Source organism: Lepidochelys olivacea (genome assembly GCF_965140295.1).
Source record: "Lepidochelys olivacea isolate rLepOli2 genome assembly, chromosome: 2".
NCBI classification, from domain to species: Eukaryota; Metazoa; Chordata; order Testudines; family Cheloniidae; genus Lepidochelys; species Lepidochelys olivacea.
In genome coordinates this window covers 193,946,753-193,963,072 of record NC_140412.1, presented here as the reverse complement: position 1 = coordinate 193,963,072, position 16,320 = coordinate 193,946,753, and the positions used below count along the sequence as shown (strand labels likewise).

The following is a 16,320-nucleotide window of genomic DNA, read 5'->3' as shown; positions in this document are numbered from 1 at the left end:
GGATTGAATTTTCAATCTAAGTGTTTCTGAACTGGTAAGAAATAATAAGTCATCACAGCAGTTCTCAACCAGAGATCCGGGGGCCCCCTGGGGCTGAAGCTGAAGCCTGAGTAACTTAGCTTTGTGGAGCCCCCTGTGGCATGGAGCCTGGGGCAATTGCCCTGCTTGCTATCCCCTAACCCCGGCCCTGGCTTTTATATGCAGAGTGACAGTTGTTGTGGCACAGGTGGGACATGGAGCTTTTATAGCATGGGGGTGGGGGCAGGGGCTCAGAAAGAAAAAGGACAAGAACCCGTAAGCTAACAGACTTTCATGAGAGAGTTAAAAAATAAGATGACCCGAAGGGCGGGTGGGAGAAAAGAACTCTTGGCAAGCGCATACCTTCCCCAGCAGGGCTCAGTTTGGAGAAAATGTTCTCTAGATGACAGCCGATATGCAAATATAGAGGTGATCCAAACGGAGAAGTCTGCAACTGGTTCCCATTATAACACCAAAACACCTTGGCTAAAATCTTGAAATGTAATTAGAGATTCTGGGTGCCCAATTTGAGATACCTTAAAGAGATCTGATTTTTCCAAGAGTGCTGAGCACCCAACCTCTGAAAACCAGGCTCCTTTAAGGTGTCTCAGATTGGGCACCCAATAATTGAGGCACCGGAATCACTTAGTCTCTTTTGAAAACCTTGGTCCTTGTGGTCAAAGGATGTTAAAAGGTATCCTATTTCCCCTTGTTTTTTCCTACGCCCCCACCCCGCTCCTCAGACGTTCTTGTTAAACCCTGGATTTGTGCTGGAAATGGCCCACCTCGATTATCATACACATTGTAAGGAGAGTGGTCACTTTAGATAAGCTATTACCAACAGGAGAGTGGGTTTGTGTGGGGGGAGGAGGGGGGGAGAAAACTTGGATTTGTGCTGGAAATGGCCCAACTTGATTATCATACACATTGTAAGAAGAGTGATCACTTTAGATAAGCTATTACCAGCAGGAGAGTGGGGTGGGGGGAGGTATTTTTTCATGCTTTGTGTGTATAAAAAGATCTTCTACACTTTCCACAGTATGCATCCGATGAAGTGAGCTGTAGCTCACGAAAGCTTATGCTCAAATAAATTGGTTAGTCTCTAAGGTGCCACAAGTACTCCTTTTCTTTTTCCGAATACAGACTAACACGGCTGCTACTCTGAAACAGACCACATTAGGTTGGTGGAAGCCTGCTTCATGTATTAGGTGCAGTATTTGTTGGGTGCTCCCTCAGAAGATCAATACAAAGAAATTCCAGTTCAGCACCATCTGCAGTTAAATTGATAATAATCATCTTTTAAAAGAACTGTTTATTGTTACACAAACTGTAAATCCATTCTGCATGTTGAAGTCTTCAGATTCTGCATACGTGTGTGTGTGCGCACAAGTTATCTAATAAACTGTTTCTGAAGCTCCAACAATTCTGCTACTTATACCATAAATTCAGGGATCTTCCTGTTACTGATCATTAATCTGCTTCATCTCCTGACAATTTTATACCCTTTTGATAAACTGTTTGTCTAACCGTTTGAAAGAAACAATGTCAGAAGCTCTACTTGAGGCATTCTCCAAACTAATGAGGAAAATCCATCACAGGGAGAGTTTCTCTGTTTCTTCATTGGCTGTAAATAAAATGTCAAACTAATTTACCTTCAAAAATCTGAAAGGCTACTGCCACAATACTCTTCTCATATTGGTGTGGGTTTTGCTTGTTCAGCATAAATATTTAAACAAGTATCAAAGAATATAAATCAATCAAATTACCTTCTAAAAAACAGATTATTTTGATATCTGGTGATTTAGTGATAAATGTGGATTCATCTGCTAGATTTTGCAGTTCCCACGGTAGGTAGCTATGCTTTCCTACTCAGGGCATGGGAATGCTTTAGGCAGGGCCGGCTCTAGGTTTTTTGCCTCCCCAAGCAAAAAAAAAAAAAAAATTGCCCCCGCCCCTTTTTTTATTTTGGCTTTTACACGTTTGCACTTTGCAATTTTTTTTTTTTGGTTGGGGGGGATTTGACTGTTTAAAATTTTAAAAAATGAAAACAGAGAATTTGTGGTTAGTGAAATAAAACAATTTCCTACTAGTGTATTGTAATGGGGCAAGACTCACCCCTGCAGCGCCTCCTGTTGGTCATCCTGGGAATTAGCTCTTTTGACCCAGAGTGCCCTCTGCAGGTTGATGCCTCGCTGCCACTGGCCCCCCGTGTCCCTCCCAGACCCAGTGCCCTTTGTCCTTGGACACTGCCCCCTAGCAGTACACCTGCTCTCTGGGTCTCCCCACCCAGGGGGGCCTCCACCCCCTATCCCCACCTCTCCTCAGTGGCTACTGCCAGTCACCATCTAGCCCCCTTTTACTGGGGCTGACTGCAGTCTGTATAAGCCAATCATCACAGGCAAGGGGAGTTTGGACCAGCTGCCTCTGCCTACCCTGGGCTGCACCCTTGCACCTTTCTGGCCTTTGACAAGGCCGCAGCCTGGGGCTTTTCTAGGCGGGAGCTCTCTTACCCTATTCCCCAGCCCTCCTCCCCTCAGGTACTCTGTTCAGCTTCCCAGCAGCCAGGCACTTCTCCCTCTAGAGACAGAGGGTATGTCTACACTACGAAATTAGGTCAAATGTATAGAAGTCGGTTTTTTAGTCGGTTTTATATATTCGAGTGTGTGTGTCTCCACAGAAAATGCTCTAAGTGCATTAAGTGCATTAACTCGGCGGAGCGCTTCCACAGTACCAAGGCTAGAGTCGACTTCCGGAGCGTTGCACTGTGGGTAGCTATCCCACAGTTCCCACAGTCTCCGCTGCCCATTGGAATTCTGGGTTGAGATCCCAATGCCTGATGGGGCTAAAACATTGCCGCGCGTGGTTCTGGGTACATATCATCAGGCCCCCGTTCCCTCCCTCCCTCCATGAAAGCAAGGGCAGACAATCATTTTGCGCCTTTTTTCCTGAGTTACCTGTGCAGATGCCATACCACGGCAAGCATGGAGCCCGCTCAGCTAACCATCACCGTATGTCTCCTGGGTGCTGGCAGACATGGTATTGCATTGCTACACAGTAGCAGCAACCCATTGCCTTGTGGCAGCAGACGGTGCAATAGGACTGGTAGCCGTCGTCGTCATGTCTGAGGTGCTCCTGGCCGCGTCGGCTGGGAGCGCCTGGACAGACATGGGCGCAGGGACTAAATTTGGAGTGACTTAATCAAGTCATTCTCTTTAGTCCTGCAGTCAGTCCTATTGAACCATCTTATGGTGAACAGGCAGGCGATACGGATTACTAGCAGTCCTACTGCATCATCTTCTGCCGGGCAGCCATGAGATGTGGATGGCTTGCAGTCCTTCTGCACTGTCTGCTGCCAGCCAAAGATGTAAAAGATAGATGGAGTAGATCAAAACAAGAAATAGACCAGATTTGTTTTGTACTCATTTGCTTCCCCCCCCCCCCCGCCCGTCTAGGGGACTCATTCCTCTAGGGGACTCATTCCTCTAGGTCACACTGCAGTCACTCACAGGGAAGGTGCAGCGAGGTAAATCTAGCCACGTATCAATCAGAGGCCAGACTAACATCCTTGTTCCAATAAGAACAATAACTTAGGTGCACCATTTCTTATTGGAACCCTCCATGAAGTCCTGCCTGAAATACTCCTTGATGTACAGGCACCCCCTTTGTTGATTTTAGCTCCCTGAAGCCAACCCTGTAAGCCGTGTCATCAGTTGCCCCTCCCTCCATCAGAGCAATGGCAGACAATCGTTCCGCGCCTTTTTTCTGTGCGGACGCCATACCAAGGCAAGCATGGAGGCCGCTCAGCTCACTTTGGCAATTAGGAGCACATTAAACACCACACGCATTATCCAGCAGTATATGCAGCACCAGAACCTGGCAGAGCGATACCGGGCGAGGAGGCGACGTCAGCGCGGTCATGTGAGTGATCAGGACATGGACACAGATTTCTCTGAAAGCATGGGCCCTGCCAGTGCATGCATCATGGTGCTAATGGGGCAGGTTCTGGGCTCGGGAAACAAGCACAGACTGGTGGGACCGCATAGTGTTGCAGGTCTGGGATGTTTCCCAGTGGCTGCAAAACTTTTGCATGCGTAAGGGCACTTTCATGGAACTTTGTGACTTGCTTTCCCCTGCCCTGAAGTGCATGAATACCAAGATGAGAGCAGCCCTCACAGTTGAGAAGTGAGTGGCGATAGCCCTGTGGAAGCTTGCAACGCCAGACAGCTACCGGTCAGTTGGGAATCAATTTGGAGTGGGCAAATCTACTGTGGGGGCTGCTGTGATGCAAGTAGCCCACGCAATCAAAGATCTGCTGATATCAAGGGTAGTGACCCTGGGAAATGTGCAGGTCATAGTGGATGGTTTTGCTGCAATGGGATTCCCTAACTGTGGTGGGGTCATAGAGGGAACTCATATCCCTATCTTGGCACTGGAGCACCAAGCCGGCGAGTACATAAACCGCAAGGGGTACTTTTCAATAGTGCTGCAAGCTCTGGTAGATCACAAGGGACGTTTCACCAACATCAACGTGGGATGGCCGGGAAAGGTACATGACGCTCGCATCTTCAGGAACTCTGGTCTGTTTCAAAAGCTGCAGGAAGGGACTTTATTCCCAGACCAGAAAATAACTGTTGGGGATGTTGAAGTGCCTATAGTTATCCTTGGGGACCCAGCCTACCCCTTAATGCCATGGCTCATGAAGCCGTACACAGGCAGCCTGGACAGTAGTCAGGAGCTGTTCAACTACAGGCTGAGCAAGTGCAGAATGGTGATAGAATGTGCATTTGGACGTTTAAAGGCGCGCTGGCGCAGTTTACTGACTCGCTTAGACCTCAGCGAAACCAATATTCCCACTGTTATTACTGCTTGCTGTGTGCTCCACAGTATCTGTGAGAGTAAGGGGGAGACATTTATGGTGGGGTGGGAGGTTGAGGCAAATCGCCTGGCTGCTGGTTACGCGCAGCCAGACACCAGGGCGGTTAGAAGAGCACAGGAGGGCGCAGTACGCATCAGAGAAGCTTTGAAAACCAGTTTCATGACTGGCCAGGCTACGGTGTGAAAGTTCTCTTTGTTTCTCCTTGATGAAACCCCCTGCCCCTTGGTTCACTCTACTTCCCTGTAAGCTAACCACCCTCCCCTCCTCCCTTCGATCACCGTTTGCAGAGGCAATAAAGTCATTGTTGCTTCACATTCATGCATTCTTTATTCATTCATCACACAAACAGGGGGATGACTACCAAGGTAGCCCAGGAGGGGTGGTGGAGGAGGGAAGGAAAATGCCACACAGCACTTTAAAAGTTTACAACTTTAAAATTTATTGAATGCCAGCCTTCTTTTTTTTGGGCAATCCTCTGTGGTGGAGTGGCTGGTTGGCCGGTGGCCCCCCCACTGCATTCTTGGGCGTCTGGGTGTGGAGGCTATGGAACTTGGGGAGGAGGGCGGTTGGTTACACAGGGGCTGTAGTGGCAGTCTGTGCTCCAGCTGCCTTTGCTGCAGCTCAACCATACACTGGAGCATACTGGTTTGATCCTCCAGCAGCCTCAGCATTGAATCCTGCCTCCTCTCATCACGCTGCCGCCACATTTGAGCTTCAGCCCTGTCTTCAGCCCGCCACTTACTCTCTTCAGCCCGCCACTTACTCTCTTCAGCCCGCCACTTACTCCTCCTGGTCATTTTGTGCTTTCCTGCACTCTGACATTATTTGCCTCCACGCATTCGTCTGTGCTCTGTCAATGTGGGAGGACAGCATGAGCTCAGAGAACATTTCATCACGAGTGAGTTTTTTTTTCTTTCTAAGCTTCACTAGCCTCTGGGAAGGAGAAGATCCTGTGATCATTGAAACACATGCAGCTGATGGAGAAAAAAAAAGGGACAGTAGTATTTAAAAAGACACATTTTATAAAATAGTGGCTACAGTCTTTCAGGGTAAACCTTGCTGTTAACATTACATACACAGCACATGTGCTTTCGTTACAAGGTCGCATTTTGCCCCCCCACCACCACCGCGTGGCTACCCCCTCAACCCTCACCCCTCCCCGTGGCTAACAGCGGGGAACATTTCTGTTCGGCCGCAGGCAAACAGCCCAACAGGAACGGGCTCCTCTGAGTGTCCCCTGAAGAAAAGCACCCTATTTCAACCAGGTGACCATGAATGATGTCTCACTCTCCTGAGGATAACACAGAGAGATAAAGAACGGATGTTGTTTGAACGCCAGCAAACATACATTGCAATGCTTTGTTGTACAATGATTCCCGAGTACGTGTTACTGGCCTGGAGTGGTAAAGTGTCCTACCATGAAGGACGCAATAAGGCTGCCCTCCCCAGAAACCTTTTGCAAAGGCTTTGGGAGTACATCCAGGAGAGCCGTGAATGCCAGGGCAAATTAATCCTTTCACATGGTTGCTTTTAAACCATGTATAGTATTTTAAAAGGTACACTCACCGGAGGTCCCTTCTCCGCCTGCTGGGTCCAGGAGGCAGCCTTGAGTGGGTTCGGGGGGTACTGGCTCCAGGTCCAGGGTGAGAAACAGTTCCTGGCTGTCGGGAAAACCGGTTTCTCCGCTTGCTTGGTGTGAGCTATCTACAACCTCATCATCATCATCATCATCTTCTTCGTCCCCAAAACGTGCTTCCATGTTGCCTCCATCTCCATTGAAGGAGTCAAACAACACGACTGGGGTAGTGGTGGCTGAACCCCCTAAAATGGCATGCAGCTCATCATAGAAGCGGCATGTTTGGGGCTCTGACCTAGAGCGGCCGTTCGCCCCTCTGTTTTTCTGGTAGACTTGCCTCAGCTCCTTAAGTTTCACGTGGCACTGCTTCAGGTCCCTGTTATGGCCTCTGTCCTTCATGCCCTGTGAGATTTTGACAAAGGTTTTGGCATTTCGAAAACTGGAACGGAGTTCTGATAGCACGGATTCCTCTCCCCATACAGCGATCAGATCCCGTACCTCCCGTTCAGTCCATGCTGGAGCTCTTTTGTGATTCTGGGACTCCATCATGGTCACCTCTGCTGATGAGCTCTGTATGGTCACCTGCAGCTTGCCACGCTGGCCAAACAGGAAATGAGATTCAAAAGTTCACAGTTCTTTTCCTGTCTACCTGGCCAGTGCATCTGAGTTGAGAGTGCTGTCCAGAGCGGTCACAATGGAGCACTCTCGGATAGCTCCCGGAGGCCAATACCGTCAAATTGTGTCCACAGTACCCCAAATTCGACCCGGCAAGGATTTAAGCGCTAATCCACTTGTCAGGGGTGGAGTATGGAAATTGATTTTAAGAGCCCTTTAAGTTAAAATAAAGGGCTTCATCATGTGGACGGGTGCAGGTTTACATCGATTTAATGCTGCTAAATTCGACCTAAAGTCCTAGTGTAGACCAGGGCAGAGAGAGGGGCTGTCTGCTCCTGGCCCTCTGCCCTCTTATAAGGGCCAGCTGGGCCCTGATTGGGGAGTGGCCACAGCTGAGACTGCTTCTCCATTCAGCCTTCCCCAGCCACAACCCTCCCCCAGGGCTGCTTTTAACCCTTCCGGGCAGGAGCGGGGTGACCACTCTGCTACAGTATTCATTTAATTTTAACAAAATCACAATTACAAACAATTTGGGTTCAACTATACACGGTAATGAAAAATGTTAGTGTCTTCCGGTACGCCCAGTTTCTAATAAATTAAAAGAATTTATATGAACTGAATGTTTCTGGTTTTTATACTTGTGTAGTCTTTTAATAATTCAGTGAAATCTAAATGTTTTGCAGTGGTCCTTTCAACTGAAATTAATGCGAGTCCTGACAAACGATTTTGAGACATGGTGGACCTCAAATAATTTTTTAGTAATTTCAGTTTTGAGAAACTGCGCTCACCAGAAGCCACTGATCCTGGCAATGTTAAAAGAATGCGTAATGCTAGAGCAGTGTTTGGAGTTAGGTACTTGGGGCTGTACATCCCGCCCGTGGGCCCCCAGCCCGATCTCAGACCCGGCCCCACTCCCGCAGAGGGGACAGTAACTGACAGAGCGGCTGGGGGCGGGTCAGCCACGGGGAGGGAGGCAGATCAGGGGCACCCGCCCAGCACCGAGCCACCCAGGGCAACTTACTGGCTGCGAGTCCTGCCCCGATCCTGGGCTCTGCTCCACTCGGCTCGCAGCTCCTCCGCTGCTTGTGACACGTGTGGCAGGGGCGGGCAGGGGTGGAGGAGCTGCATCGCCCTGCTCCCCTGGCGGTGGGGGGCCAGGGCAGGGACCGCCCCCGGGCTGGGACCCCCGTGCTGAGCCTGCCGCCGCGCCCCACACAGGGGCTCATTGGTTGACTGAGTGGGGCTAGGGGGAAAAAAAGGGATGGCCGGAAAGCCGCCCCTGGAAATGTGCCACCCCAAGCACGTGCTTGCTCTGCGGGAGCCGAGAGCCGGCCCTGGCTTTAGGGGCTCATACTGATCCGCTATTGACACATCGGCACATATCAACAGAGAAAAGACTACACTCGGGGAGTGATAAACACATTTATTCCTATCCAAACTGCACCATTGAACCTCTTGAGGTTCACAAGTCATTAGTAATGTTTGGCTTCTAAGTTCCATAACTGTTCTCTTGGTTGCTGCTGCCCGTGGGATATAATTTACCAAGGGCTATCTCACACCGTTTGTTTTTAAGCAGCTCTCTACGTTGGTTCCAATGAGGAGATCTGTTCTTACTTATAGGTACGTGGCTATGAATCCATTTCTATAAGTCATGCCTGTTTCATTAAAAGGGGGGAAACCACTGGCTTACACACAGAGAAGCATACCAAAGTGCATTTTATGAAAGCTCTCAAATTTTATTTCCTGCATTTGGACAGGTGGAGAGTCAATGGGGTCTGCCTATGTGTAGGTTACGACAAGATATGGCCCTAAAACATCTGAGATAAAATTCTAGACTTAAGACTTCTACAGTGACATGCCTTTACAGATTTCACGGTTTAGATGGTTAGATTCTGCTTGAATGAAAAAAAATCAGACTCTAAAGGCAATTATAGTTAACTTATTCATTTTTGTTTAGCTCATTTGAGCTAACCAAACTTTTCTGATTAACCAAGTACTCTGGGGTGCTAGATTTCCATCTGTACATGGAAAATCTATCTATCTATCTATCTTTGGCATTTGTGTTGTTTTAAAATGACTAAAACTATGATACAGTCTGATCCTGTGCCCTATTAAAGGCAATGCAGTACAGTCGATTGGGCAGTACAGGGGTGGATTGGGCCCTTAGCTGATGTGCAATGGATAACTTTGGAAAACCATCACTTTAACAACAATTCTGTCTCTGTTTCTCTCCTCTGATTCTTTATTACTAGGAACATTTGTAGGAAAGTAGGATCTTTCTTGCTGCTCTTGAGGACTGCTCTCCATCCTAAGTTGTCCTGAAATCATTTTCCATGATAATCAATTGTGGCTGAAGAAAGGCAGATGCACTTGTTATGGGAGTTTTTAAAGTCTGTGGTGTGTGTCACTGCTCTTTAACTCCCAAGAAGACAGACAAAAAGATGCTGCGATTCAACAGGAGCTACACCGATAATCATGTGGCGTGTGCATCAAAGAGCTTTGTTAAACCATATGATCCAAAAGTATAGTATCCTGGGTAATATGAACATTACCTGGCAACACCTGATGAACCTGAGTTGGGTACTCATTTAGTCTTTGATTTAAATCCCACTATTTTCAAGGTTTCTTCCTACATGACATTGCAAAGGCTGCGGCCAATGGTATTTCTAGCCTCAGATTTCCCACCAATTTCTGTATCAAACACATTTGGATAAACCTCCAGACTGCTGGATGATGATCAGAACTGCAGCTGTGATCCCTTTCATCCCTGTGATCCTAGCTGTGTTCCCTAGCCTCTGTTTGCCGGAAGCTGGGAATGGGTGACAGGGCATGGATCACTTGGTGATTACCTGTTCTGTTCATTCCCTCTGGGACACCAGGCATTGGCTACCATCGGAAGAGAGGATACTGGGCGAGATAGACCTTTGGTCTGACCCAGTAGGGCCATTCTTACATTCTTATGTGGCTTTTTAAACCACAGTCTATAGTAGGAGGAATGCAAAGGTGCACTATGCCAGCAATAGCTCCAGAAACATTGTGCCTCCAGACACTCTAAGGAGCTCACGTGGCAGCTGGCTCAACTCCCCTTTGACAAGGTGCAGCCAACTGGTGAAGGGGAGAGGCCACCTAGACCTATACATAGGGCCCTACCAAATTCATGGTGCATTTTGGTCAATTTCACAGTCATAGGCTTTTTTAAATCGTAAATGTCATGATTTCATGGTGCTGTTCATGGTGTTTTAATTGTAGCATCCTGACCCAGAACGGACTTGGTTGGGGTTGCGGTATTGCTACCCTTCCTTCTGCGCTGCTGCTGACAGCGGCCCTGCCTTCAGAGCTGGGCAATGGAGAGCGACAGCTGCTGGCTGGGACCCCGTCTCTGAAGGCAGAGCCGCCGCCAGCAGCAGCGCAGAAGGAAGGGTGGCATGGTCTGGAATTGCCACCCTTACTTCTGCGCTGTTGCTTGCAGAGTTGGACCCTCTCCACCACTCTCCGACCGCCCCGCTCTGAAGGCAGCAGTGCAGAAGTAACAGCTGCATGGGATGGTGTTGCCACCCTTACTTCTACACTGCTGCGGGCGAGGCGCTGCCTTCCGAGCTAGGTGCCCGGCTAACAGCCACCGCTCTCTGGCCATCCAGCTCTGAAGGCAGTGCAGAAGTAAGGGTGGCAATACTGCTACCCCCCTCAAATAGCCTTGCGATATCCCTACAACTCCCTTTGGGTCAGGACCCCCAATTTGAGAAACGCTGGTCTCCCCTGTGAAATCTGTACAGTATGGGGTAAAAGTACACAAAAGACCATATTTCATGGAGGGAGACCATATTTCACAGCCCGTGATGCATTTTTCATGGCCGTGAATTTGGTAGAGCCCTAGCTATATGGTTTTCACCATCATTGTCAGTTCTACAGTTGCCCCAATGTTTCCAGTCCCAAAACGCAACTATCCAAATGGTGACAATTCCTGCTCAAAAAGAACAGGAGGACTTGTGGCACCTTAGAGACTAACAAATTTATTAGAGCATTAGCTTTCCTGAGCTACAGCTCACTTCATCGGATAAGGTGCCACAAGTCCTCCTTTTCTTTTTACGGCTATAGACTAACACGGCTGCTGCTCTGAATTCCTGCTCAGCGGCACAGTAGCAGAGGTGGTATAAAGCCTCCTTGAAACCTCTTTCCTGCCCATCCTTCTTGCACACCCACATCGGGCCCAACCCAGTCTAGCCCTATAGCTCCTCCTCTTTACTTGCCTGTCTCAGACATATTCACAGGGATGTCACTGGGTTCTTGCCAGACCAAAGCTGTGTTTGAGTTATGTAAGCATAGACAAGCGCCCCGAAGCGTCCGCTTGTATTGTCTTTTTGCATACATGGAAGCTATAAATGCCCAGTGAAATTGGGTTAAAGAAAGACGCGCCCCTCAGACGAGACTTTGTCAAGCCAGGGCCGGCTCTAGGCACCAGCTAAGGAAGCAGGTGCCTGGGGCGGCAAATCTGAAGGGGCGGCGCTCCGGCCGTTCTTGCGGTGGCACTCGGATATCATCCTTTCCTCTTCTTAGTCGGCAGCTGCTTTTTTTCCCCTTTTTCTTTGCTTCGCCGCTTGCGGCTGCAAAAAAGGTAGAGCCGGCCCTGTGTCAAGCTAGAGTGAATTTTTCTGATCAAGTTATCAAACCCTAAAATTGGGTTAATGGGAAACCTGACACATCCTGAACAGAAGCAGCGTGAAGACACTGCTGTAACGTATACAGCATACACTGAAATGTTCAGAGAAGTTCAGAGGATTTAGCCACACATCTTCCACTAATTTTAATGGCTAAATCTCATGGACTGCTTTGAAAAACTTAACGTATATTTATCTGCATATACAATTTAAACATTCTCATAAATTTTAAGGGACCATCATGATCATCTAGTCCAGAAGTGCCCAATCTGTGGGGCACACACCACTAAGTGGGCATGGAAGAACCCTTTGTGGGGGTGGCCGGTCAGGCAAGCTCCCACAGGGGCAGGGAGGGTGCGCCACCTAGCCACATCTTGGCCCCTGCTCTGCTCCAGCCCTGCCCCCAGTTGTGGCCCTGGCTCCGTGACCTGCACCTCCCTGATCCCAGCCTCAGTGTACCTTGCACCCAGCTGGGGGCCCAGCTGCTGGCCCCCACCGCAACTCTGCTTCCACCCCCAGCCTCGGCCACAGCTCTGCACTTGGCCCCAGACCCACTCCCAGCTGCAGCCCCAGCCTTGCCCCTCTTATCCCTGTCTGCATTCCCCCAACCCCAAGCCACAGCCCCACTCCTTGCCCTGGCTCTGAGGAGCGTGGCGGGCGGGGGGGGGGGGCAGACAGGGGGAAGGTTGGGCATGACTTTCAAAAGTTTGGGGACCATTGATTTAGGCTGACCTGCACATCACAGGCCACAGAACCTCACCCACACACTACTGTAGTAGGCCCATAATCTTTGGTTGAGCTACTGAAGCCCTCAAATCTTGATGTAAAGATGTCACGTTACAGAGAATCCACATTTACTCTAGCTTAAACCAGCATGTGACCCTCGTGCCTCAGGCTGCAGAGGAAGGCGAAAACTCTCCCGTGTCTCTGCCAATGTCACCTGCGGGAATATTCCTTCCTAACCCCAAATATGGTGATCAGTTAGATCCTGAGTTTGTGGGTGAGACCCACCAGCCAGACACCTGGGAAAGAATTCTCTATAATAACTGAGAGCCCTCCCCATCTAGTGTCCACTCAGAACACACAGATATGTATTAATCAGTAGCAGATCTTAGTGTTGTTTTAGGATTTTTTTTCATTTATTACACATACAGAAGTGACATCTTCCAAGTTTAACCACCCAACACACACATATACATGAGAAAATGCAAAAAACTGCATGTTCTGCCGTGTTAAATTTGAACAGACAAAAACCACAAGAAGTCAGGAAACGCAAAGTTTTTGGTTCTAAAAGCAACATTAACTCAGCCCCATTGTCCAACATATGTGTTTTGTGGTATTGTTTGAAATTAACATAAATACATCAGCCAGAAAAAACAAGAATGGAACATATCACACATATGGTAGATGGCCAAATGACTGTTGCTGTTAGGACTTCAACTTTTGCAGTACATTTTGTGGATTTAATTATGCAGTATTATTGTGCTTGTTATTATTTATTTATTCATGTAGCTCTTTAGCTGTGCATAGCATTTCACAGAACGAGCAATGACTTACTCTGTGCTCATAAGAGTTTACAGTCTTATGTCGGGCCCGGTCGGCAAACACTTACTGCTGGTTTCAGAGTAACAGCCGTGTTAGTCTGTATTCGCAAAAAGAACAGGAGTACTTGTGGCACCTTAGCGACTAACCAATTTATTTGAGCATAAGCTTTCGTGAGCTACAGCTCACTTCATCGGATGCATATTTGAGCTTATGCTCAAATAAATTGGTTAGTCTCTAAGGTGCCACAAGTCCTCCTGTTCTTTCTACTTACTGCTGAGCGTAGCGCTTACAATTATGAGGCATCTCTGTGATGTCATGGACTTCTTTTGGACTCCACATGGGCACAGCGGTCCACCTGTGCAGCTCAGTGCCAGGACAACACAGGAGGTGACAACACATGGTGAAGATGGGGAAGGAGTGGGAGAAAGATGAAAGCAATGGATTAATCCTGCCCTCAATGAAGTCAGTGGTAAAATGCCCATTGATTTCAGCGGGACAGGATTTCACACAATAAAATGATGTGGTCACTCTGGAGGCCAATGTAGTATCTTGGTGGTTACAATTTTTTTATGGTAATAGCAGTTGTTTTGACTTGATGAACATGGCACTAACATCACTTGTATCGTTTAATCTTTCTCTTCAAAAGAAATGAGAGAAAAGGAAATTGCTTGTGCAATCGGATGGTTGCTTTTTAAATGATCCCCTTTAGTTTTTGAAGCTCACACCTCACTGAGGGGAATATGGTGGGAGAGGGGTGAGTTCCAACCTCTTCTGCTCCTGTTATTTGCCTGGAGATCATTTTCTGTAAAACAGGTTCGTAGGGTAGCAGCACATTTGTTTACACCGTGGTGGATTTTTGTAATAGAAAACAATACAGGCCAATCCTTCAAAAGTGACTGGTGATTTCAGGGGCCTCAGTTATTGAGTGTCTGACTTGGGACACCTTGAAGGGACCTGATTTTCAGAGAATGGGTGCTTAACACTTTCTGAAAATCAAATACCTATAAAGTGTCTCAAGCTGGGCACCTGAACTCACTAGTCACTTCTGAAAAGCTTGGCCTTAGATTATATAGCAAATACTAACTATGCAATTAGAATGTCAGGACTACTGTAGAATGAAAACTTCAAAGAGACCCTAAAATATCAGATTCCCCAATTATTTTTTTTTTTTTATTTTGCACTTGCAATTTTTTCCTGGCTGTGATGTTTAAGTAAGTATTTTTGGAGGATTTTGCTGTGCATTTTTCAGTGAGACATTTACAATTTCTGACATCTCTATTGTCTCAGCACTAGTCAGAGAGCCACAATCACACTCACTGTCTGAGCAGCCAGGCAGATGTACAGTGATGACAAAAATAAGACAGGACTCAAGTAGGCTGTGCCAAAATTCTTAGCAGATAGCATGCTCAGAAGTCATTTTGCAGGTGCTTATCATTTTAAAAAATATTTTTCTACAAACCAAGGAAGGTTTCAAGTTTCGGACAGCTGTTTTTGCTGCTGCCATGTCCAAAAAAGGGTATTTAAAAGATCTTTAGTAGGAGGCATTTTTGCTTAATTCTCCCATAGCTCAAAACATGACAGAAGTGATTTAGTTCAAACTTATCCAAATAAAATAAAAATTCACTCTGGACCTACCATGGAAAATTGCAGCTCAAAAGGTGAATGTTTCAGGAAGCATTGAGTGTATGAAAACAGCAAGTTAGGCTAGAAAGTGTTTTCAATCTTAATTATAGCAATTGCTGCCAGATGCTTGCTGAAATGCATTATGGGCCAGATTCTCAGCTGGCATTAATTGATCTACATCCAGTATCCATAGGCACATCATTCATTAGACTGAGGAAGACCTATCTTCGCTCACATGCTATTTCATTATATATATAATTCACTTTGGAGGTGCCACCCTTTTTGCTTATGTCAAACCAAACTGGTCATATATAGACTACTTCTGAAGCAGTTAAGGCTTAATCAAAAGCCTGTTGAAGTCAATTAAAAGACTCCCACTGGCTTCTATAAGCTTTGGTCAGACTCTCAAACTGTTGAGTTAATATTTCTCATGTTTTCCTTAGTATTTTGCCATAACATTCAAGATAAGATTTTTGAAGGAACCTCAGGGAGTTAGGTGCCCAAAATCTCAATGCGATTCAACTCCTCTGAAAATCCAAGCTGGAGTCAGTGCTCAATAAAATACTTGGTAAATTCATTTTCCCAGCCTTTCTGTAATGTGTCAGAAATTTTCTTTCCCCCATCTGTCTCTTCCTGGGATCTATTGTACTTCTTCAGGATGTGCTGCTGAATTTGATTCTGAAGAACCAAGCACTCAAGAGCAGCTTCTGATCATAAAAGCTTTAGAGTACCGAGGTGTACCCATGGTTGCAACCTTGCACTTTATATCAGGCGTGTGTTGCTCTTGTAGGGGCATGTTTTAAAGTGATGAATCCTTAAAGATTGTCAGATTGTGTTCCTGAATGTACTGCAGTAGGATCTGTCCTCTTCTGTTAATGACTTGAAGCAAGTGTCTAAGTCCTTGGTATCCACCCTGGCTTTCCCAGAATTCCTGATCCATGTACAGTGACTTCAGAAGCATGTTCTGTAAACATCCCGATTTGAGCACGGTCACAGCTGTCTCAGGAAACCTGATGAAGAAAATCAGAAGAGGGAAAGAAAAGGAGTTGGAAAGATAAAATCATATAGCTAAGTGGTTAGGGCAGGAGAATAGTGTTTGCTCCATTTCTGTCTCTGTCCCTGGAAGTAGTCAGAGTTCTGTTCTGTTCATATTTTATGCAAAGCAGAGATTGTTTTGGTGCTAACTATTTTTCTTGGCTGCAGAGATGTTGAAAGCTATAACAGTTTAATAAGCACAGAGTGAGAGAGCTGGCCCTCACCAAGAACATTTGAATCTGGATTTTCAACCCTTCAGTGTTCGGGGGGGAGGGATGGGTTAGATCCTCAGTTTAGGTCTATGTCCAGCTCTTGCGAGGATGCACGAGAGCAATTCAGTGTGAGAAATATACCCTGATATTAAAGGGCTATTGCCC

General features: G+C 47.1%; 1 protein-coding gene across 3 annotated transcripts in view; it reads right to left on the bottom strand.

The window, feature by feature from the left end:
* Window positions 1-8,493: 8,493 nt before the first annotated feature.
* GASK1A (golgi associated kinase 1A) overlaps window positions 8,494-16,320 on the bottom strand; it is a 66,199-nt gene continuing 58,372 nt past the window's right edge. For all 3 annotated transcript variants that reach the window (XM_084619747.1, XM_084619748.1, XM_084619749.1), the window contains one exon: window positions 8,494-15,918. In XM_084619747.1, coding sequence (XP_084475873.1) covers window positions 15,708-15,918 — 211 coding nt within the window. In that variant the 3' untranslated portion in view covers window positions 8,494-15,707. The remainder of the gene's footprint in view (window positions 15,919-16,320) is intronic.